We start from the raw sequence: 26,762 nt of genomic DNA, 5'->3' as shown, positions 1-26,762 counted from the left end.
AATTATTTACTTCTGTTCTCTTTTAACCAAAGGTTGTCTGTAAGACATTATGTTTGTTACCTCATAACTGCGTCAGTTATAAACCGATTTGGAAAATTATGATCTTATCTAAAAGGATACGTTTACAGATTGGCCCCGTAGAAATTTTATCAAAATTAGTATAGTAGTTTAGTTTTTAAATCAAATAACTCGTTTTGAGACTTCCCTAATGATAAGACCACTTTTTTTTACCTTTATGTATATATTTTAATATGTACTTTTTGCGCTTCAATTGTTTATATGTCATTGTCTATTTTTATGTTTCTGATGCAATAAAGAGTTAAATAAATCAAATGAATATCAAATTGGGTTGACATTTTGCAAACATCTTTAGTTCTAGCGACAATATGTCGCTATACTACATTATTTTTTTAATTTTGACAAGAACTTGTTTAAGCTTCTAACATACAGGATACAAGACTCGACACTGGTTATTTGATTAAAACTATATTGTTTAATTCCACTACAATTAGCATCTAGCGACTGCCAAGATTTGAGGATTACTACAAATATTATTAGTAGAAATTCTAACGATGGCGGATAATAGTCAAAATAATAGTTATACGCTACAGGAATTTTTCAATGAAAAAATTTAATTGTATTTGTACCTATTTGTTTTAATGTAATAATGTTTTATTTATTTTATGTTAATCGACGATACATATATATAATGTAAAAATTTAATTATATACTTTATAAAATATTTATTAATGTGATTGCTGTGCCCTTCCAGGGTTCATGTTGATTCTTTACTTTTAATAACTTAAGACCTATATTGTTACAACATGTAATAGCAGTAAATGATTGAATTGAATTGAAAATGATTGAATAATTCTAATCAACTAACTAGTTCTTTGAATTTTACACAATAGCACCTAATTCAGGATATTTTTTTTTTCTTTATATCACTGACGTGGCAAAATACTCAACATTGAAATAATTTCAAAATGGTCACTATCACAAGATGGTAGATTGTGTATTTTTATACTCCCTTAATATGGGTATTTACTTAAAGGACGTGAAGAGAAGAAACATATAAAATGTGTCATATTAATATGCTTATTTCTCTGTTTGCCTAATGGTTGAATGTTTCTAAACAGATTGGTTTATAATTTCATAACAGTTAAATTATAACATGTTATAACAGTTATTTTTAACGTCATTCGTCTAAATGTTTTCTTAATGGAGACTGTTTGCCAATGACGCAAAAAGAGATGTACTTTTATATTTACTTTTTTATATTTATATTATTTGTCTAGACTAGCAGCTGTAATGCGCTAATGAGGGCGTTGTCTGTATGCACAAAAAAATAACAACATCGCAGCTTTATATATTTTAACAGTTAAATATTTTTCACTATTTCAACGCTGTAAATCAAATCGTAATTTGTTACAATCGTTATTCTAAAATGATCCGCCGAAATGTTTTTTTTTTTTTTTTTTTTTTATAATGGACATTACTAGGTAATGATGTAAAGAGAGATATGCTTTTATCTAAGGTAGCATTTTTTTATAGCACTAAAACAAAACCAGAAAACGGCCCACCTGATAATAAGCGGTTACCGTAGCCTATGAACGCCTGCAATACCAAGGGCATTATGCGCGTCTCAAAAATGAATATTAAATAACTGTAGGGTAATAGATTTATATAGTAATTTAATTACGTAATTGTAACTTTACATGGTATATGATATATTCTTTAGCAATATAAAGGTTGTAAGCCTCTTGGTAATAAACAGAAATGAAGCACAAGTTTTCACAGTTCATTTAATTTAGATATCTTACTATTAAATCATATATTTACTTATTTTACTTTGTATATGAAATATAATAAATAATATAACATAAATACCCAACTTCTGTCAATCTATTAACACTCATTTAACTATAGCTCCTTTAGGACTTCCATCAACAATAATTGTGATATATTTTATATAATGACCACGTGGTTTACTATACTTGTTCACTCTTGATACGGCAGGGAGCTCCGCTCTGTGCAACGGTTGGACAAGAAGTGTCTCCCCACCTAAATAACAATCTTTTATATCTACAGGGCCGAATTTGAGAGAACAAGTCAGTGAGACCACGTGTTCGTACAATTTCATAACTTTTTATTTAAGTATCATGATAATAAATAATTATAAAATCAATTAAAATATAAATTAGTGTTCTATATACATTACAAGAATAATTTATTACCAGATTCGGTATAATAGCAATTTTAATACTTTATTATATTTAAAGTAATTACTTTGATTTTTATTAATAAATGTAGCTACACATTTTGACACAAGATATTTAAGAAAATAAAAATAAATATCTAACACGCGCGTTGCCGACCCCATTCATCCCTTTTCTGAAGAATCTCATGCTGTAGTCTCTTGGAAAAACCTTGACAGGGAGTTTAGTTCACGACCTGATTATTTGTTTTTGTGGTTTATTATTTAACTAGCTTTCATCCGCGACTTCATATATATAAATAGAATATTTTCATTGACCGAAATAATTAAGGTTGTGTTCCACAAAATACTGACTTCAAACGTGATAAAACCACTTATTTTGGTTTAAAAGCTAAACTAATAAACTGATTTTTATTAAATCGATTAATCTGTAAGTATAACCTTTCAGATAAAAAAAGAATTATCTAAATCGGTTGACAATTCAGTAATTAATTAGTCAATTCAGTAAATAATTATTCAATTCAGTAATTAAATAGTCAATTCAGTAATAAAATAGTCAATTCAGTAAAATAAATAGTTAATTCAGTAATTAAATAGTCAATTGAGTAATTAAATAGTCAATTGAGAAATGAATTAGTAAATTCAGTAAGTAATTAGTGAATTAAGTAATTAGTTAATCAGTAATTAACTCCACTGAGTTATGAGGTAACAAACATAGAAAAATATAATTAAATCACGAATCTCCTTTTTTTTAAATCGGTTCAAAAGTAGCTTATGTCCTACTGCATCCCATGTAATATATGTAGGTACATAAAATTCTATTGTAACTTGTTAAGCCGTTATGGAACCAAGAAGTAACAAATAAATAAATAAATAAACAAACAAACAAATAAATGCACTTTCATATTTATATTTTTTTTTATTATTTCAACCGTTAACCCTCCACTACTGAACATAAGCCTTACCAATAAGGGAAGTCACCACGCTTGGCAAGCGGGTTGGCAACTGCAGTTAAGCCTTTGAGGATGTTTTAAGAGGGACGCTGCTGCCTATCCCTCGCCCTTCCTTAGTCGCCTTTTACGACACCCACGGGAAAGGAATGGATGGCTCATTTTATACTGGGGTACACACGACGATTTATTTATATTAGTTAGGATTTAAGTTTAGGATGAAAATATGTGTAATATAAGGATAAAACAAGAATTCTAGTCCAAAATTTTTGTATTATTTGTCAGATTTCAATTTTATTATTACCCCGTATATTTCCTCAGTAAACTGAATATAATGCATATATATTATCTCTGTAGGCAATAAATAATATATTTGTAAAGGTACATTCTTGTACAAAAGTGCTCAGTGCAACGAGGCAACGAGTGGCATTAATTTGCAAACGAATTAATAACCTATTCGAGCGTCACTCCGCTGATTACCGAATTCGTGGCAGTTTCATATTCGTTGTACTGTACAGTCACGAAGAAATGTGTTCAGCTATTTCTTTTTTAGTATTAATTTAAACGGAACTAATGTTTTTACTGCGGATTTTTACAATTGACTGTCAAAGAGTGAGGATTAATAGGGAGGGTCGTACAACCTCTGTTAATAATTATAATAATTAATTTTATTTATTTATTTATTCATCAGTACAAATATGTGTACATGGCGGACTTAATGCTAAAAGCATTCTCTCCCAGTTAACCACAGGGAAGTGTCCTACAGTTATAATATACTGAGGAAATATACGGGGTAAAATTGAAATCTGACAAATAATATAAAAAATTTGGACTACAACTTTTGTTTTAACCTTATATCACACATATTTTCACCCTTAACTTAAATCCTAGTAAGTAAATCGTCGTGTTTGCCCCAGCATAGAATGTGTCATCCATTCCTTTCCCGTGGGTGTCGTAAGAGGCGACAAAGGGAGGGCGAAGAATAGGCAGCAGCGTTCCTCTTAAAACATTTCTAAAAGCCTAACTGCGGTTACCAACCCGTCTGCCAAGCGTGGCATTTACCGGCAAAACTCCCCTTATGGGGAAGGCTTATGTCCAACAGTGGACAGTTAACCGCTGAAATAATAATAAAATATCATCATTTCAGCTATTAAATCTCCACTGCTGAACTGCTGAGGCCTTCTCCATAAGAGAGAAGTTGCCAGTAGTTGCCACGCTTGGCAGGCATATTGAAAACTGCAGTTAGGCTTTTGGTGACTTATTTAGAAGGAAGCTGTCAAGCTTTATTCGACCAATAAGTTCCCTTAATCGCCTCTTACGACACTCACGGGAAAGGAAAGTGTGGCCTATTCTATTCCGTGAATACACAGCATATTATACTATGTATATTTACGCAGTGTTAATAACTTCCGACTCAAATTTCCCACTCACTCTTCTTCCTTTTATTCTAAATCCTTTACTGTTCAGCAGTTCGCGTATGGAACTTTCTGCCTACCTCTATTCGGTGCGCTCAAACTCTTACTAGCTTCAAAATCTTTGTTAAATCTTACTACCTCTCACTTTAGTACTATTTTCCTGTGTTCTCTCTTCGTTTTCCTTCGTCATTTTTTTTCTGTTGTATGTGTGCTATTAAGTATGTGTATGTTATGTATATGTTTAATTGTGTATATATTATATATGTATGTGTATGTATGTATGTATGTATATATGTCTGTGTATGATAATATTTATATAATAGTGCGTCACCTACCCTTTGTCTTTTTCTCAATGTCCTCTACCCAAAGGTTGTCTGGAAGAGATTGCTTAGCAATAAGGCTGCCTTTTGTATCACTTCTAATTAATATTTACTGTATTTGTTATTTCTTTTTTTACTTGGTGTAATAAAGTATAAACAAATAAATAAATAAAAGAATACCATTTTTTCCTATAATCTGCTAATTTATCGATAACGGCCACAATTTTTGGAAAATCACAAATACTCTGATAATGGACTGAGAATCTATGCGGATGTGATACGGATAGCTAATCTGTACTGTTATGAAATCAATTAGCGAAGTATGTATTAATACTAAAACCAGAATAAACATGGGGCTTCCTGTAAATGAGCACATAACTCAAACTAATCCAGCTCTATGGAAACCAGACAAAGAACATCTGGTGCACAATACACGAATAGCTCAACTATTAATAAAATACTTACATGATTCTAGTTTTTTTTTCTTTTAAACACTACAAAGGAACTGTCTGTTTATTTGTCACTAAAAACTTCTTAGTGACGTGTGAGATATGAAACTGACAACAGATCAAACGATATTTTTGACAATACTTACGTTATATATTAATTGTAAAAATAACAGGAATGACTCATGTGTATTTTTGTTGAGTAACTTAAAACTAGTTTTGGAACCATTCAGGACCCTTAATTATAAGTGACTATAATCGCTCTTTATGGGGGATAAAATATACAATTTATAGGATGTATTTATTACAATTTTTATTTCAATTTGTGAACGTACAGTTCTTTATTTGGTTTAAATTACATTTTTTTTTCTAGAAATTCTTGTATGAGTACAGAATATTTATGATGAGATATTGTTGCATAAAAAAAAATAAAAATTTTATATCATAATTACGTGAAACATGTCTAATTTTGAGTTTATTTCGCACAAATTTATGTTATATACACGTAGAGTACATTTGACTTTAATCAAATAGGTACATTCAATTAAAACTAATTAAAAATAATAAAACATTATTTTGATTTATTTCAAATAATAAATATTATATTTATTACTCCCGCCAAATCAGCTTCGAGCTTATATTCTGTAGGTAAATGTCTTTGCTTTTTTTATTTCGCTGTAACATATGTTTTATTGGGAGGGAAAGGGATTGTTAGTAACGGAGACTAAAAATCTCATTGCTAGCAATACACCTAACCAGGTCGACCTCCACGCGGTTCCCCCTGGAAACTGTCATGATTAATTCTTCATGATGAATTCATCATGATGGGCTAACTGGCCTGTTTTCATTCTCATCTATCACCCTTCACTGGTGCTCCGCCAGCGTATCCCGTTAGCGCAGGCGGGGTTACCATACCATTTTCATCCAACAAAAAAAAACATATATTATATTATGTTTCTATTTTACATTACCTGTCTATATACTTTATAATCTAAGAGTATTTAAGTGGGGAGAAAGGGATTGTAGTAGTGGGGTCTAAGTTTTATTGTTAGCAATATACCCTAACAAGTCGACCTCCACGCGGTTTTCCTTGGAAACCATCAACGTTAATTGTTGTGTAATTCGTTACAATAGGTTAACCGACTTGTATTCATCCTCACCTATCACTGGTGTCTCGCCAGCATATACTGAAAGCGTAAGTGGGGCTTTTACTCCATTTTCACCAATTAAAAAAAAAAATATTCCGATGTATAATTAATTAGAGTTTTAATTCTTAAGAAAATATTGTAAACTCACTTTTCGTCACAACTGTACACGAATTCGTGAATAAACAACAATATCAGCCATGTATATTCAGTGCGTGGTACGGAGCGGCGCGTCGGAACGTGAGCAAATATCTGTACAGAGTACACGGCTTAATAATGCAGCCACTGGCCAATATCATGCTCCATAATTGAGAATGCAACAAAAATCCAAGTGCAAAAAATTGTAGAACATTAAATTCTATTGATATATGAGCAAAAAGAAGCATCGAAATCGGTTCAAAATTGGCAAAGATATCGCCTAAGAAATCTGTACACATAAAATTTGTATTAAGTACATCATTCTTTTATTTGTAGTCGCTTAAAAGGATTTTTAAAAGACTGAAATTCGGTTAAACTTGTTTTTTTTTAAATTTTTTTTTTATCTCAAGACACCGTCAAGTATAAGCCGTTTTGTAATGTTTTTTTTTTATCAGATATGATATATTTTCGGATTGGTCCTACAGACATGTCATCAAAATCGGTTCAATATTTCGTTGTTTAAATTAAAGTAACTAATGTTGCCACTGCTGAAATTGATGTATTTTTGTGAATAAAATTAGCTTTCGGGGGATTTTTTTTAAATGGATGATAATGGAATGGTAACCCCACCCGCGCTATCGATATACACCGGCGGGGCACCAGTGAAGGATGATAGGTGAGCATGAAGTAGGTCAGTTAGCCCATCGTGACGAATTCAACAAGAATTGTTCACGATGGTTTCCAGGGGGAACCACGTGGAGGTCGACCTAATATTGCTAGCAAGCTTTCGGGGGATAGGATCTATATATTATATGAATTAATACTGTGTTCCACAAAAACATTCATTTCTGAGAATACAAAACCTTTTTGAAGTCGGTTAAAAACATAACAGAATGATTATTTCTTTTAAGAAAGACCTTTGTCAGAGACCTTGTACTCTGTACTTACCAATCTATGATTTCAATTTAGACGCGTTGTTTAAAATTGTACATTTTTAATCCATTATGATGGACTGCCTTTGATGATAGTTTATAAACTCGTACGTTAGATGGCGTTATTATTTGTTTAGATTTCATACCATGGCAGATGATGCATTAGGGTTCCATAGACAAGTTGTAACACCGTGAAGAGATTTAGATAATTTTTAATAGAATTAAAAAAAATATTAAAACCATAGCCAAATCGATCGAACATTTACTATCGTGTACCATTATTATTTATATAGATATACATATATGAGATTTTTCAACATTAGAACTATAATTGAATATTATATGTATGTATTTGTGTAGGTAAGTATATATATATATATATATATATATATATATATATATATATATATATATATATATATATATATATATATATATATATATATATATATCACCAAAATAGATATTACGATCCACTTATAAAGTGTACAATTTATTTACATTTAACGGCTTAAAAACATACAAAACACAACACTATGAAACAAGAAATTGGCTCTGACCATTGATATGTGATAAACATGTAAACTTCTAGATTCGTAATCACGCGCAAAAAGTGTCTGTGTCAAATCAAAAAAAGAACTCGACAGCTGGCGAGTGAAATTTGCGTACAATTGACCTTGGATTTTAAATGTAGCATGATTAAGGACTATAATTGTTGATATCTGTATAAATGTGATAGTATGTACGGTTTGTTTACTCAACTCTTTACTACCATATTATATATATATATATATATATATATATATATATATATATATATATATATATATATATATATATATATATATATATATATATATATATATATATATAAAGGTTCTATGGTACGATAATTATAAATCAAATCTAAGTTGAATAGAATTATCAACCGACTGCAAAAAAGATGAGCTTCTCAATTCGGTGGTTATTTTTTTTTTACAACGCACGGGGCTAACGAGCATGCGGCTTACCTGATGGTAAGTGACTACCGCCGCCCATGATCGCCCACAACACCAATGGTATTGCAGGTGTGCTGCCGGCCATTTTCATAATTGTTACCTCATAACTCCGTTAGTTCTAAATCGATTAAGATTAGATAAGAAAAATTATCAAAATTGGTTTAGTATTTTTAAAATCATAATAACTTGTGTTGCTGCAATTGAAATCAGTTTTCTTTTTGTGTAACAAAATCTTTATTTATGCAAAAGGTTTTAACATGTTAAACGTCCTTTTTTTATCGTGGGGAAATGCATCATGCAGACCCATATGCCCCGGGGGAGGCGTATGAATACTGCCGGACTCCTACCGGCTAAAACCACCACGGCATCCCTCGCCGCGCCAAAGTGTCGGGGACCCGGGTTCCCTTTCGAAGTCCACCGAGCCCTAACGGCGTTGGTCCGCACCGGCTTGCGGGCCCCGACTCAAAATATGGAGTAGGCACCTGATGTTAAGCGATGTTAAACGCCCTATCTTAACTTTCTGTATCTATCTTTCATATACAAATGATAAATTATTGAAAAACAGCATAATTATGAAAAAAAAAAACATGAAATTTTTAAATCAAGATTTTCGTACTATTCTATGGCAGCGCACGGGTCACATTGCATGCAAAATTGCCTTAAAGCAATGATGGGTAGCTTACATGAGATATTTGAATATTGGTCTGACGATTGAATAAACTCAACATATTAGTGCCGGGGGGAAAGGGATTGTTAGCAATGGGGTTTGACAGTCCCATTGTTAGCAATTTGTCCTATTAGGTCGACCTCCACGTGGCCTCCCCTGGAAACCATCGTGAACAATTCTTGTTGAATTCGTCACGATGGGCTAACTGACCTGCTTCATCCTCACCTATCATCCTTCACTGGTGGTGAAGGATGATAGGTGCCTACCGATAGCGCGGTTGGGGTTACCATTCCATTATCATCCATTAACAAAAAACATATTAGTGCCGGACGACGTTGTCCGACATTGCTCGTTTGGGCATACATACATTTATACCTTGGCATTCAAAAGTCGCAGTGTGGTCCTAATATTAATTGGGCCACCCATTCCTTTCATGTAGGTGTCGTAAGAGGTCGTAGTTCAATTTATGGGAGAAGTCTATTTTCATAAATAAATGCATAACGGCTGATATAATGATGATGATGATAGCACGAGACTATGAACAGCAAAAGTTTAGTTGAAAATTTTTTGTACACAATTTCATACTGATTGTGTATCTTGTTACTTATTTATATCAATGGCATTAGGTTCTTTAACAGACAAAATATGTCACTACAGAAATGCTTTCTGACCCTTCTTCCGCTTGTTTATACATAAAAGCGGTTATTATAATGTTTATGGGCTTATTACATTGTGATACACAGTTTGATATGAAGGAAGGAAACCATGAATTCGCTCGACCGGCGCAAGATGTGGGAAAGCTTTTGAATATTGAACAATATGGTCTGAGAAACTTCACTTTATTTGACAAGTTGAGAGCGTACACTGGAGGACATGAAAAGTGTGTAGTTTTTTTTATTGTATTGTGGAACATGTAGTAAAATTTTCGTTTTGCTTTTGAGTTACTATTTTTAACATTTTAAATGTGTTTCAACGATTATTTTTCTGTTAAAAATTGTCTCTAACGAATTTCACATTACAATTCCGTAAAATTCTGCTTTTTATGAAGCAAAAACAAAAATGGTATTATTTATTTCAGCCGTGAACTGTCCACTGCTGAAACATAAGCCAAGTCAACAGAATCGGCAGTTCATAACGTAGTTGCCACGCTTAGGCAACGCATTGCAATCGCAGTTAGGTGCATTTATAGACATCGAAGGGGTATTCGACAAGACAATCTTTGCCGTCCATTAGTCAACTACGATACCCACGGGGAAATAACACTTAGAGAATGGATACATAACATGCTTAAACAACGGCGATAATATTGTTATCGTTTAATTTCTCCACACGACCATTATATTGTCTCTAAGTGTACTTTTGTATATTCAACCCAGTCTGCGAGTGAGCCCGTTTTGTATTCAGTTTATTTGAAAGCCAGTGTAGTCTGGAAACGGTTTAATATTGTTATTGTTAATAGTATGGAACGACGTTACGTTTACATAATGATGTGGTAGTTACACTGAGCTAATAAGTTCATAAAAGATTTTGTACCAATAAAATGACTTCGAATATGACAAATTTAATAAAGGACAAACTCTGCCGATTTCAAAACAAATGATCAAAATCGGTTCAGAACCAGCTAACAAGATTTTTTCGTGTCAGCCACTGTTTTTTTTTTAATGGGAGATAATGAAATACTCTTCAATACGGAACCTGCGCTATTGGTACAAGTCAAGGCACCTTGGCATAATACTAGACAGAAAATTGCTTTGGAATAAACATCTTGACTATAAACTTAACAAAAGCACGATGATTCTACCAGTGTAAAAACGATGCTTTGATCTAAATGGGGCCTTTCGCCAAAAATAACTTCATATGGACCCCTTAATCACCAATGTTGGTCCTTCCACTGTCCACTGTTGAACATAGCCTCCCTAAAAGGGGAGTTTATTTCGACTGTCTTGGATCTGATCATTACGGACAAAAAGTTATAATTGAAACTAAGGGATCCAAAGGGACTCAAACAATTACATGCAGACAAATAACACAAAAGAATTTGGCACGTTTTAAAAACAAAATTGAACATAAAATATCTAGTGTCATTAGTGCCATCAATATGCATCTGGATCATTGTATGTGAACATATTTTTAATTTAATTGAACACAAGCTAGCTGAATTCTGAACAAAAACATTTTCAACCTAGTGTAAAATCAAAGTTTTGTGACTGGGCTCATAATCATTATATATTGAACAAAAAATTACGAACTTTACGAAAAAAAGAAGAGGATATATCCGATCAATCCTTATTTCATGAACATGCATAAACCTTATTCGAAAATATTTAAAAAGGTTTGTCATACAGCTAAGTCTCTCTATTTAGGTAAAATAATATAAATCTAAAGATAAAATAAAAGCCGCTTGGAAAGTAATAAATCCGAAACTGGAAAAGTTAATTTTCAAAATAGCAAAATAGCTTTAAATATTAATAACAAATTGGAATAAATGGTTATAGCATTAGATTCTTATCCGACAATATTCAGCATTAATAAAAACATCTAAAATCTTCCCCGAAATAACAAGACAAACAACAAACTAATAATTGAATAATGAAAATATTCAAACCAATAATAAAAAAACAGGATATGGGGTATATCTTCCAATAACCGTATTAGTCCTAATGGATAATTAGGGCACTCTCTTGCTTTTATTTTAACGATAAGACGAACTAGCTGAAGGAAAGGCTCAGGAACATAATGAAAATTAGTAAAATCATACCTCTTTTCTCAAATTTCGATATGTGGATTCGTCAAAAATCCTATGACATATCAAAACCAAAGATGGATACAGGCTAAAATTTTTGCAGACAAAAAATTGGCCTTATGCAATGTTGAATCAGTTATCAAAACGTTTATTAATTTAACAGAAAAAAGTCAAAACAATTTTTCCAGGGACAATACACGCAGGTCATTGTCCATTAAACAAACATCTATACACAATAGGAAACTAAAATGGATGTCGATAGGTGTTTTTTGTGAAGAAACGGCAGCTCACGTAATCCTTTTGATTGCGTTGATCATAAACATTTAAAAATCCTCGGAACGGTTTTATGGCGTCAAAGAAATGCTTTAAATTTAATAAAATCTTATCTATCTGATACGGAATACAGAAAGTGAAGATTAGCAACGACTCATACGACAATGGCCCAAATGAGAGGGTAAGTGCGGAAAATGGAGGTCCATTTTTACATTCACATTCACATTCAATATATAGGAAAATTTCCGTTTTGCTTTTGAGATACTATTTTTAATTTTTAAATGTGTTTTAACGATTATTTTACTGTTAAAAATATCTCTAACGAATTTCACTGGTTTACAATTCCGTAAAACCTCTTATGTTAAACGCTAAAAAAAAAAATGTGTTATTTATCTCTATCTAAAAGTTTCAATACTAATTGCAATATTAAATTAAATGCCTCTCTCATTTATAGAATCTAGTCTTTCTAGGAATCACCACTAGATAATAAAACACAATGGGGTGGCAACCGCAAAGCCTTGCAGAGATGTTTTAAGTTCAGCGCTTTTGCCCATCTCTCGCCGTCCATTAGTCAACTGATACTGATACTGCTAGATTAGTCTATTTTAGTTATTTTCATAGTTTACTCTCTTATGGAATATTACTATGGGGAAAACACGGCGAGATATTAAGAATATATTCATATTACAAAAACGTGCCGTTATATTGTCTCTGTATGAAGAGTGTACTTTTAAGAGAGAGAAATTCAAATATTCAAATAGTCTCAGTGAGCTTCTCAATTTATATATTCAAATTATTCTATATGTTCATAAAAATCTGAAACTTATTTAATATTGTTATTCATAATATTAATACGTTACGATTTAAAGACAAACTTGCTGTTACACTATCGTTTAGAAAAGTTCATAAAAGATTTTTATGGGAATAAAATATAAAAATATGACAAATTTAATAAAAGGATATGTTGGAATTACAAAACAAATGATCAAAACATCTGTTAAATCATATTTACCAGCTAACAAGATTTTTTGTCACTAAACGATTTTTTGAATGACGAGATGCATGGCAATAGTTGTTCATGCACTGAATTTTCATTTAATGTTAGCATAGACACCTATATAAATATACGATGAAATAAATCAGTTAAAAAAAGTGACGATTCAATTGAGTTTTAACCAGTGATTTCTCAATTGGATCTATATACGTGAACTTTGATCGGTAGGGTAAATTTAAAATTATAATGTAAAAATTTGACGTTCATAAGCGGCTAAAATGTCCTACATGAATAAATGATTTTTGAATTTGAATTTGAATTTACCAGTAGTTGACATGCTTGGCAGGCGGATTGGTAACCGCAGTTTGGCTTAGGGGAAAGGATTTTTTTTTAAACAACTTAGAATGGCAAACAAGCTGACGGCCCACCTGATGGAAAGTGGTAACCGTCGCCTATAGACATGATCAGTACCATGGATATAACAGAGTATACTGTTTCGCCCATGATACCCCCCATGCATTGCCCTGAGGACTCAGGTGTTATTCCTCTGTACCCTGTAAATTCACGCCATATCCCACCCTTCAAACTGAAACTCAGCCATGCGAACACAACTGTTTCACGGTTGAAACACGAATGGGATTGTAAGTAATGCAGACTACCAGTCCCACTCCCATTGCTAGCAGTAAACCCTATCAGGTCGATCTCCACGTGGTCCCTCCTGGAAACCATCGTGTTGAATCCCAGGTATGTTCATTACGATGAGCCAACTGACCTGTTTTTTCATTCTCACCTGTCATCTTTCACTGGTGCCTCGCCAGTGTATACCATTTCCGCGGGCGGGGTTGCCATTTCATTATCATCTATTAAAAAAAACAGCAGTTTGGCTTCTAGTGATGATTTAAGAGGGACACTGCTGCCTATCCTTCATCTTGCCTTACTTGCCTCTTACGAAACTCATGGGAAAAGATGGGGTTGCCTATTTTATACCGGGACCTACACGGCTAACAGGTTTATGGGGTGACAATAGAATGGTAAATTTGTCTGTGCCGTCGATATTTGATGGCGTGGTACCAGTGAGGGTGAGGAAGGTAGGTGAGGATGAAAGCAGGGCAGTTGGTTCATCGTGACGAATGTAGTAAGAATTAACCACGATGGCTTCCAATGGGAACCGCGTGATAGTCTGACAAAGTATATTGCTAACATTGGGGCTATTAGATCCCATTACTAATAATCCCTTTCCCCCCACTGGCTAACTTTATTCGTTACAAAAGTAATATGTAACCAACCAATAAGAGTCTATCAATGGAAAAAGGAATTACCAAAATCGGTTCAGAATTTGCTATAATCACGTAACATATACTATTTTACGTGATTATTGCCTATTTACAAATATATAAAAATTAAGACGAATCGACAGAAATTATTCATTTATGAATATGCTATACAAGATATTGTCCGCAAGTATACAAATATTTTGTGAAACTACGTTCCGAGCGCCTAATGTATGTATATTCAAAACTGAGCATTAATACTAGTATAATCTCTCTCTCTCTCTCTATATATATATATATATATATATATATATATATATATATATATATATATATATATATATATATATATATATATATATATATATATATATATATCTTTATTTTATCACTAGTTTTTTGCCCGCTACTTTGTTTAATAATAAAATTAATAAAATTGTTCACGTCTACTACTAACGTAAACTACATCAAATTTGGTATAGCAGTTTTCGCGTGATGTCGGAACAAACATATCTACAGACAAAATTTCTAAAAAATATTGTCTTTTAACACTTTTACGAGTGTTGAGAGCGCTCATATTATTTTTTCTTAAATATCTCCTATATACATTGTCTAGTTATTGTAACAATCATAATATCAATACTAGTTTATACTCGTGACTTCACTCGCGTCACTCGTTTGCAATAGTCGGGGTTAAAGTAGCAGCTTAGAATGGCAAACAAGCTGACAGAAAGTAGTAACCGTCGCCTATAGACATAAGCAGTACCATGGACATAACAGAGTATACTGTTTTATCCATGATACACCCCCATGCCTTGCCTTTCCTGAGGACTAGAGGTGTTATTCCTCTGTACCCACCCTTCACACCAAAACACAGCCATGCAAACAAAACTGCTTCACGGTTAAAACACGAATGGTACAGAGGTACCCAAGGAAACGACTTTTGTACAGTCTCCCTCTGCTATATTAGGTGTATACAAAATTTCATAGCAATCGGGTAAGCCGCTAAACCGCTAAAGTGTGACAGACAAACAAACTCACTTTCACACTCTAGGATATAACCACTGATCGTTTAAGCTGCACAGTCATTAATATGCGTCGTAATCACGCTCTTGGTTTTAATTACTTTTTAAACGACTACCACTAGGAGGAGATTCTCAATTCGTCCCTAATCTGTTTTCTTGATAATTTGCATCATGTTCTATACTTATAATAAATCTGTAGAGAGGTCAATTCTATACATGAAATATATTTCCAAAATAACTATCAGGGGGTGTCAGTTGCGTTATTTTCCAAAAGGAATGACGATTTAAAGGAACTGAAAATATATTTATTTTTTATTTTTTTTTCCTTAAAAATAAAAAAAATATCCAAGCCGGTATATTATGAACGGAGTTATGAGGTAACAAACAAAAAATACAACCGAAATGAGAGTCTTCTTTTTTGAAGTCGGCGAAAAAGGTCAAAAATCATCTTGTTGTAAACAAGTCTATTCAAAATAAAGACGATACGAATTTGAATGTAGATCGAAAAGCCTCACTGCTATCAATATACCCTATCAGATCGACCTCCGCGGGGTTCCCTCTTGAAGTTATCGTGGTTAATTCTTGTTGAATTTTTCATCGTTTTTCCGGGCGAGCCAAATTTGTGAAATTTGGCCCGTTTCCAAGTGCATATGTTACGTACGCGTGCATAGTGCTTGCATCGAAGAGAAAATGAAAATTGTTACACAATTAGTATTTACCTGCGACTTCGTCCGCGGGACCGGGATAAAAAGTAGCCTGTATCCATCCCAAATACTACTAGAATTTGCTAGCAATAAACCTTGGCAAGTCGATCGTCACGCAGTTCCCTCTGGAAACCGTCGTGGTTAATTTTTGTGAAATTCATCACGATGGGCTAACTGATCTGCTTTCGTCCTCACCTATCATCAATCACTGGTGCCCCACCAGCGTATACCGATAGCGCAGGCGGGATGACCATTCCATTTACACACATTAAAAAAAACTTTCTGCCGGTCGCGCAAACAAAGTCGCGAGTAAAAGCTATTATTATTAGAAAACAAATGGTGTGAATCATTTATATTTTGACCACGTAAATTGATTTAATTAAACATTTTATCTCGTAATAAATTTTTCTCCGTACTATATATATTAAACGACAATTCGTGTTAACACATAAGAATTTCATTAGGACACTAAATCTTGTAGATTATTCTCAGAGACAATTTGCTATCTCTTTGAACTACGTAGTTGAATTAACATTTTGAAAAAGATAATGTTTTAGTCACGTTCACACAATAAAATAAAAAAAAAAAAAAAATAAAAAAAAACGCTTTATTTAAACACATGGATAATATACATATATTATATGTATCTGTTACGCCTGTCTCCCATTAGGGTAGGCAGAAACAATGCAACGCCAAATGCTTCGATTCAAACAAACCTCTTTCGCTTCTTCCACACATATTAATTGCAGCGGAATTAAACAAAATAATTTCAATTCTGTAGGTACATCTATTTGTTTAAATTTATTTATCAAAAAGATATGGTACAAAAACGGGGCCTAATACTAATGGCATTCTCTACCGACCAACCTTTGTGAAATGCAGAAATACTTGAAGGCGGCCGATTTACGTCGATTAGGATCTCGATTTAATATCTGCAAAGCCATTTTCAAAAGAAAAAGATCCCCAATTCGTTTGAATTTCTTTTGTGGCTGTATCATGCGATTACATCGCCAATTCCGATCAGATTTTTACATTTTTTTTTGTAATCTATAAGCGTATTGATTGGTAATTTTGTAACGATTGAAATTACCGTTTTTATTTGCGAATCAAAAAACTGCATGTTTTGAAAAAAGATCCACGTTTGTAGGTGCTGCGTGTGTGTATGCGTGCGTGCGTGCGTGCGTGCGTGCGTGCATGCGTGCGTGCGTGCATGCGTGTGTGCGTGCATGCGTGCGTGCATGCGTGCGTGCGTGCATGCGTGCGTGTGTGTGTGTGTATACGTATGCGTGCTTGTGTATGTGTACGTGTGCGTGCTTGTGTGTGTGTGTGTGTGTATGTGTTTTTAAGGAACAAAGTCTACTTAGGTATATGTAAACGAATACTGCGATTGTAAGTTCATTTTTCTATGAGATCATTCCGATTATGTCTCATAATGAGAAAACACAGTTTGTGAACTCCATTAAAATGTCTATATATGTTTCATGCGCTGAGTGCTGTTAGTTTATTTGAAAGCTAGTGCTTCACAAGTGCGCCCAAGTTATTGCTTACTGCAACTTCACTACTTTAGAGAATTGCTTTATAAGCAACAATGTAACAGATTTACTACTATAACAATAATGTTATTATGTTATTTAAGAAAACAGCATATTTTGACCAAAAATCAGAGCTCTTTGATTGCATTTTTAAGGAAAATTCAAAAATGAATACATTAATAGTTCGTATCAATCGTTAGGAGTCCACTGCTGGACATAGGCAGTCGAAACAATTATGAGTTATCCTGACTAACTGATGTTAGCTTTTTATGATTTTTCAATATTTTTTTTTAATGAAAATTCTACAGAATATACTTAAAATAACGTTTAATAATGTAGATTAAAACAATAAAATAAAAAAAAACTAATAAATAAAACATTCTAAAAAAGATCACCAAACTATGCTTTTCTGTATATCAAACTTCCCCCCCCCCCCCCCATTAAACTCCTAGAGTGGATGCAGTAAAGGTTAAATGTGAGTATTTCCCATTACACTGGCGTTGCGTTTATTCTACTATAGATAATATTTACAACCGATTTTAAAAAAGGAGGAGAATTACAACTCGTTTGTGTTTTTTTTATGTTCGTTGCCTCATAATTCAGTCATTTACAGATCGAGTTGGAAAATTATTTTTTTATTCGAAAGGATATACTTTCAAATTAGTTTCATAGAAATTTTACCAAAATCGGTTCAGTAGGTTAGTTTTTAAATCAAAACAGCTGATTTTATTACGATCTAAGCCGATATTTTTGAACTAATTTAAAAAAACAAACAAGAAAATCATTAAGTTTGTTAAATCATTATTCCTTCAGTTACACATCGATTAGGAAAAGTCTTTTTTTATCTGAAAGAATATACTTTCAGATTGGTCTCATAGAAATTTTATCAATATCGGTTCAGTAGATTAGTTTTTACAATCAAAATAATTGTTTTTCCACAATTAAAGTCTCTCAATTCAAGTCGGTTTTATTTTGTGGAGATCATTTTTAATTATGTTTTATTGGTATGAATTTTTTTTTATACAACTTAGAATGGCAAACAAGCTGACGGCCCACCTGATGGAAAGTGGTAACCGTCACCTAGAGACATGAGCAGTACCATAGACATTACAGAGAATACTGTTTCGCCCATGATACCATCCCATACGTTGCCATTCCTGAGAACGCAGGTGTTATTCCTCTGTACCCAGTAAATTTACGCCATATCCCACCCTTCAAACCGAAACACAGCCATGCAAACACAACTGCTTCACGGTTGAAACACGAATGGGACAGAGGTACCCAAGCAATCGACTTTGTACAAAGTCTCCCTCTGGTAAATTACTAATGGATATGAGTAGACTGTCTTATGGTCGGATCAATGATTTTTCACACAACGTTTGTTTACAGTTAAAGTCCTATTGGTACAAACTATAGTTATACTACGGAGATACGACGCTCAGAATAGATAATAATAAATGTGGCAATAAAGTAAAATGGACATCAAAGAGGCGCGAACAATTTTGCGAGAGGCCGATTCTAAATTTATAATTTTATTGGGGACTTTCGAACGTTAATAGTTCGTGGTGACATCTGTGTGAATACAGAGAGCAATCGATCATAGTTAGGGTTGCCACTTAAAAGTTTATGCATTAATTTGCTGACAGAATTGTGACGCTTCTGGGGATGTGATTTAAAAATAGGTACTCGTACTTATTGTGACTGACAGCTTCTTGGTCAGTTGACCTTTTTAGATTGTTATGTATTTTAATAATAATAATAACTTTATTTATTATTATAATTATAAGTTGCTGACAGAACTGTGACACTTCTGGAAACGCGATTTAAAAATAGGTACTTATTGTGACTGACAGCTTGGTCAGTTGACCTTTTTAGATTGTTATGTATTTTAATAATAATAATAACTTTATTTATTATTTTAATATGCTGGCAGAACTGTGACACTTCTGGAAACGCGATTTAAAAATAGATACTTATTGTGACTGACAGCTTGGTCAGTTGACCTTTTTATATTGTTATATATTTTGATACTAAAAAATGAGTATTTTCTATTTTGTTCCTTTTTTAGTACACTTTGAATTTTGAATTTTGAAAAATGCTTAAAATAAGTTTCTGTGTTTTTATTTGAAACATTTATATTTATTATATTTATTATACTTATCAATTAAGACAGTAGTAAAATCACAATAAAATATGTGTATTGGTCACTTTAACACATTTCATACGTAACCTTGTACTATATACATTAGTAATATATTATATTATATAATACGCCTCAGGTATACAACCTCCAAAAATTATGTTAATGATGTGCGTTTGCGTTTTGATGATGAACGGATGATATGATGATGATGATGATGATGAATAAATACATCTAGTATTTGAAGCGATTTAACTAGGGTAAATAAAATAAATACTTTTGAAGCGTTGTATTGAATATAAATTTAATGTAATGCGCTGAAGGTTGTTTTGCGAGGTGCATTACCTAGTTATTGTATAGAATACCTGAATTATAGTATAAGTAAAGATGTAAAGATATAAATAAATAAATAAGTTATACAGGTTGCCAATAACATATAGGTATGTATACATATTTTGAATCCAGTTCCCCTTCTATATATCAATTTTAAATGAACCCGTCCTTTGCGCGACTGAGATTAAACAAGACCTCTTTATATGGATCCACATACATACATTCATACATGACGTCACGCGGGTAACTCATTGTGGTAGCCGGAAATAATGGGACCCCAAAATACTCCGTTTCGAACGAACCTTTGTCGAATCATACTTGAATATTTCCAAGAAAAAAATCCCATGTACAATATTAATAAGAAGAATTTATAAATACAATAATTCTACTTTTAATGATTTTTTTTTATACAACTTAGAATGGCAAACAAGCTGACGACCCACCTGATGGAAAGTGGTAACCGATTATATGAATAAAGCCTGTTACACACTAAACGATTACTTGAATGACAACGTTTGGATATCAGAAGTAATAAAATCAATAAAATGGGCCAATTCTAAGTAGCGTACACCTTCAGGAACACAACTTTGAATCCAATTTGGTGCAGTCGTTTTTACGTGATGTTGAAACAAACATATATACAAACAGACAGATAGTAAGAATTAAAAAAATATATTGTTTTCGCATTACCAGAGGGAGACTTTGTATAAAAGTCGATTGCTTGGGTACCTCTGTCCCATTCGTGTTTCTACCGTGAAGCAGTTGTGTTTGCATGGCTGTGTTTCGGTTTGAAGGATGGGATATAGCGTGAATTTACAGGGTACAGAGGTACAAAGAAACACTTGAGTCCTCAGGAATAGCAACGCATGGGGGTATCTTGGGCGAAACAGTATACTCTGTTATGTCCATGGTATTGCTCATATCTATAGGCAACGGTTACCACTTTCCATCAGGTGGGCGGTACTACTAATTATTGATATATATACATATTGAAATAATTAATATAAAATATATATATATATATATATATATATATATATATATATATATATATATATATATATATATATATATATATATATATATATATATATATATATATATATATATATATATAAAATGAATAAATAAATATAATAAATATACTTACACATATATGATATATACTATATTATACACGAAATTGAGAATAATATAAAGTACTTACTGCTCGGATAAAGATAAAAAGTGAGCGTGAACGCTTTTTTTTTAAAGAAGATAAAATACCTATTAACTTTTTCTAAACGATATTTTGGAATAGCAAGATTGTATTTGTATTTAAAGTTAAGATTATTCAGATCGCTGTTTTTAAGGAACAGTTGAAGATTCCTGCGTATATACAAAATGTTTGCGTATATGTATTGTGAAGCTACGGTGAGAGTATTTGCTTTCTTATATTTCAGACGTTGTTTAGTTTAATTTTATTATACAAGTAAAACATTAGAAGGATTTCAATGGATTTTAGTGTGGCAACCCTATCCGTAAAGATCGAATGATTTTAATTTTCATTCATTCATAACTTTTGACGGTGCAAATCATGCCAGCTGCCAACTCGTGCATTCGTTCTTTGAAAGCGAATTCCAGATTGCTAGATAATCCGTAACATATAAAGACAAACTTTAAAATAAAATCACATGCGATTTTATCTGATATTAAGCATCCCAGTCAAATTTATCTAAATTAAAAACTCAAATTTATCTAAATTAATAATTAAAAACAAAAACGCGGTGTAGGACGACCCCTCCCCCCACCTCACTAGTTGGAGATCTTAAATGCATTGCAGGGAGTCAGTGGATGCAGGTGGCTCTCGACCGTTCCCTATTGCAATCTATGGGGGAGGATAGAAGGGATTGTTAGTAATGGAGGTTAGCAATCCCATTGTTAGCAATATACCCTATTAGGTCGACCTCCGCACGGTTCTCCCTGGAAACCATCTTGACTGTTTAATTGATGAATTCCTCACGATGGACCAACTGACCTGCTTCATCATCATCTATCATCCCTCACTGGTACCCCGCCAGTGTATACCGATAGCGCAAGCGGGGTAAACATTCCACGTTTTTTTAATTGCCGATCCATTAAAAAAGTTTATGGGGAGGCCCATAGAAGCTGGACAGAAAAACTAACGAATAAGGAAGTCCTGAAAAGAGTGAACGAGAAACGAACATTAATTAAAACGATAGAGAATAGAAGAGGCAAAATGCTGGGCCACCTTATATGACGTGACGATTTTTTTAAGAGCATAGTAGAAGAAAAAATAGAAGGCAAAAGAGGAAGAGGAAGACCGAGGAATAACTACATGGGACAGATAAAAGAAACGCTAGGTGTCATGTCGTATAGGGAGGTCAAGGATATGGCCTGGGATAGAACTGGCTGGAACAAGATGCATGAATTAGTTGCACCGACAAGAGGAAACTCTTAAATGAAAAGTGAAGAGGGGAGGTCTATGTCCTGCAGTAGTTAACGGCCGAAATTATGAATAACTCTAAAAATACTTAACTAAAAAATAACTTACAAAATTTTTACACAACTTACAAACTAACTTAAAAAATTTTTCGCCTATAGGAATCTACATTATTATCAAACGCCATAGGGTGTATCTTATTAAAAAAAAAACATGTAAAACCAGGTTTAGACGCTAGTTTGATATTTTCATATCTCTGTCGTATTTATCCGGCGGAGGATCTAAGTTTGTATGTTTGTGTTTCTGTTAATTTAACCGCTAAACGTTACTGTTTGTTTGTTTGTAACTTCTTGTTGCCTAAATGGTTCAACTGATCGCATAGTATACATGTATTATGTGGGATAGAGGAATACATGGGCTATTTCCTTAGAATATATTTATAGAGTATTAAGCTTCAAAAATGGGTCAACTTTTTGTCAGCTAATTGTCAGATTAGCTGACTCCTTTTTTTATTAATTTTCTATGTACTAATACATACAATGTATCTTAACGTATCTATATTTAATTATTTAATATATAAAATAAATTTTTGCACATTAAAAAGGCGCAGAATTTATAAGACGAAATAAATATAGAAGTTATCAAGGAATCACTCGCAACTATTTATCACGCATAATTTATGAAAATATTGACAGGTTTTTCTCGAAGCATTTGTATGGAGACACTCTATCTATATAATCTAAGGTTACTTTATATCCCAATTACACGGACATTGTCGTAAGTAGAAACTAGTATAATAATAATTACCAATTCACAACTAACGCCCATTAATTACAAGAGAAATTTCAATTATTGTACAAATCCTGTCTAATTGAGCGAGTAAAAAGAGATTGAATAATAAATGAAAGTTTTTCTCTTTTGAGACTTGGCTGGAGTCCAAGCAATTACTAGTCCAGTGTAAGTAACAGTCAAATTGGAGTTAAGGTTGGGATTATAGAAAGACTTAATGTTCGCCATTTAAATTATTTCCGTTGCTAAGATAAATTGCGTATAATTTTAAGAAGAGAGATGAATTTATATTTGTATCAAATATCGAATTCAATGCTGACAAAATAATAATCTCAATATTCTTATTTTAAAACGAATAAAATGCAACGATTGAAGATGAATCGTTTTGAATATTTGAATTTAGAACTTGAGATTGAATGTCTCCAAATGTATTTTGCTTAGACTATATATAGATAGTGACTGTTTACAGTTAGACGGGCTGTTTGCTTGTTTGCCACCTTCGTGGTGTAAAAAAAAAAAAGATAAAATCTAAAATCTCACTGTTTTTATTTTAAAACGAACAGAATGCAATAGCGAAAAAGAAGTAATTTTAAATATTCGAATTTGGAACTCGAGATCGAATGTCTACCAAAGAGATACTACAAATATATTTTGCTTTTGGTACAATGAACAAGTTTTTACTTCGCAAAGAACAGCTCAATGGCATTTTATCATAATGAAATATATAACGATGATGAATGAAGACATTAATAAATTATTGATTTATTTTATTTTATTTATTTTTATTTATTTAACACTTTATTGCACCAACATAACATGATTGGTTAAAACAATTTTCAATACGTATAGTGTAGTACAAAAGGCGGTCTTATTGCTAAGCAATCTCTTCCAGACAACCTTTGGGTAGAAAGGATTAAAGCATAAGTAGGTAGGTGGCGCGTTAAAAAAGATAGATTTGTAAAAAATAATATTTGTGACAGCATAGTCATATACATATACATACATAAATAAACACATACAACCAAACATATACATATATATACATACACATACACATATAAATATATATACATACATATACATATATACGCATAAATACATATAAATATACCATATTAATACACATATATATAACACACATAAAACTGGAAATACGTAGGACTAAGTGATTATAAGGATAGGTAGTGGGCTTTAACTAAGTTTTTAAAAATGGGCAACGATTGAGCGCACCGTATAGAGGTAGGGAGTGAGTTCCACAAACGGACTGCTTGCACGGAAAAGGATTTGGAGTAGAAAGAGGAAGAATGGGTAGGAATTATGAGTTGGAGGTTGTCAGTACTACGTAAAGAATAAGAATTAGAATTGCTCTCTCCAAGAAACATAAAACGTTCTTTTAAATAATGAGGTGTAACTGGATTAAAGAGAATTGAGTAAAGAAGGGAAAGGATGTGCCAGTTACGACGAAGACGGATAGAGAGCCACTTGAGTCGTGTACGATATTGGGATACATGGTCATATTTGCGAAGTCCAAATATGAACCGTATACATAAATTTTGAAGACGCTCAAGTTTATTTAACTGCTCTTCAGTGACATTTGAATAACAGGAATCGGCGTAGTCAAGGATGGGGAGGAGCAATGTATGAGCAAGCGCAATTTTGGTATCCATAGGAAGAACCTTACGCAACCTGTAAAGGGATCCAGTTGCCGCAAACATCTTCCTGCTAATCTCAGCAATCTGAGGTGACCAGGATAAAGTACTATCAAAACAAATGCCGAGATTTTTAACGCGGTCGCTGTAGTTTAACTTCATTCCATTAAAAACTACAGAAGGAAGGTCATTCAAAGCCACTCTGGAAATGTAACTAGGGCTACCTATGATTAAAACCTGGGTCTTGGTCGGATTTACAGCAAGACCATAGGATTTGCTCCAGACAGATATACGTTCAAGGTCTTCGTTTATTGTATTTACTGCAACAGAAATATTAATAAGAGGAGCCCGGCAGTAAATTTGAAGGTCGTCTGCATAAAGATGGTAGGAAGACCGAAGCTGAGATGTGATATTGTTGATAAATAAGGCAAATAAAAGAGGAGATAAGACGCCACCCTGGGGCACGCCCGCAGATGTACTGCACCAAGATGACAAAGAGTCGTTGATACGAATACGCTGCCGACGTCCAACCAGGTAACTACGAAACCATTCAATTGCCGTTGGAGATATGTTGAGAGAAGTCATCAGTTGCAACAAAATGTCGAAATCGACGGTATTAAAAGCATTACTGAAATCTAATAATGTTAAAACTGTCAGCTCTGAGCTATCCATTCCGAAACGGATATCATCAGAGATCTTTACAAGAGCAGTAGTCGTGCTGTGACCTGCGCGGAAACCAGATTGCAAAGGATTAAGAAGGTTATTTTTGGACAGAAACAAGTTGAGTTGCTGATGTACTAACTTTTCCAGAGCTTTGGAAAGGAAGGGAAGAATGGATATAGGTCGATAATCGGAAAAACTGTGGGGATATTTTTTTTAGGTAGGGGGATAATAAAGGCTTCTTTCCAGATATGAGGAAAAATACCTGAGGATAATGAATTATTAAAGAGAAAAGTAATAGTTGGCAGCAGGATATCAAGGATAGGCATGATCATAGCACGACTGATGTTGTCAGTACCCAGAGCATTAGAAGATATTGACAGTAAGCTTCTCTCAACATCACAATCGGACAATTGTCCGAAAACAAAAGGAGTGTAATCAGGAGTTGGAAGCGAAGAAAGATAATACAGTGTTTTTAATTTGTCATTAGGAACAACAATAGAAGAGGAACAAAAATGTCTATTAAGGTTCTCAATATCAATACTAGTGGAACTCTCATTGTGTTTTTTTCCAACTCCTAAAGATTTAAGAAATTTCCAGACTTTTGCTGGATCTCCATTCTCAACAGATTTATGGATGTGGCGACGTTGGGCCTCCCTACACATCTTATTGCAGAGATTTCTGATGCGCACGTAGTTGTCACGATATCTGTCTGGGTCTTTTTTAAATTTAGTTTTAGCATTATTTTTCTTGTTTATGATAGCTCTAATATCCTCAGTGAGCCAGGGCGCAGGCAGATGTCGGACTCTGACGGGACGGATTGGGGCATGCCGATCATAAAGGTCAAGAACGAGTTGATTAAATTCTTGTATCTGTATGTTTACACAACCTATATTTGCAATAGATGACCAGTCACACTCCGATGCATCTTTTCGCAAACGGTCCATGTCAATGGCCCCAAAATTGCGCTGCATGAG

At 33.3% G+C, this 26,762-nt stretch overlaps 2 protein-coding genes across 8 annotated transcripts in view; both read right to left on the bottom strand.

The window, feature by feature from the left end:
• The window catches only part of LOC113511162 (KH domain-containing, RNA-binding, signal transduction-associated protein 2), a 301,526-nt gene that overhangs the window by 139,462 nt on the left and 135,302 nt on the right, over positions 1–26,762 (bottom strand). The window lies entirely within an intron of this gene.
• Positions 8,913–26,759, bottom strand: LOC128201907 (uncharacterized). The gene is made up of 3 exons (XM_052900286.1): positions 26,051–26,759; positions 25,153–25,850; positions 8,913–9,044 (listed from the first exon to the last, which is right to left on the bottom strand). Exons 1-3 carry the CDS (start codon positions 26,757–26,759, stop codon positions 8,913–8,915), a joined length of 1,539 nt encoding a protein of 512 aa, XP_052756246.1.

This window comes from Galleria mellonella, unplaced genomic scaffold (genome assembly GCF_026898425.1).
Source record: "Galleria mellonella isolate WM207_F2 unplaced genomic scaffold, CSIRO_AGI_GalMel_v1 utg643, whole genome shotgun sequence".
Lineage (NCBI taxonomy): Eukaryota > Metazoa > Arthropoda > Insecta > Lepidoptera > Pyralidae > Galleria > Galleria mellonella.
Note: the sequence above shows the minus strand (reverse complement) of the source record. Positions and strands in the feature narration are given on the sequence as shown.

Coding starts and splice junctions, on each gene's coding strand:
- LOC128201907 (XM_052900286.1), bottom strand. CDS start 26,759: ATGCAGCGCAATTTTGGGGCCATTGACATGGACCGTTTGCGAAAAGAT. Junction 25,851..26,050: donor TAATAATTCATTATCCTCAG/GTATTTTTCCTC, acceptor GTTTCCGCGCAG/GTCACAGCACGACTACTGCT. Junction 9,045..25,152: donor CCCTTTACAGGTTGCGTAAG/GTTCTTCCTATG, acceptor GCTTAACATCAG/GTGCCTACTCCATATTTTGA.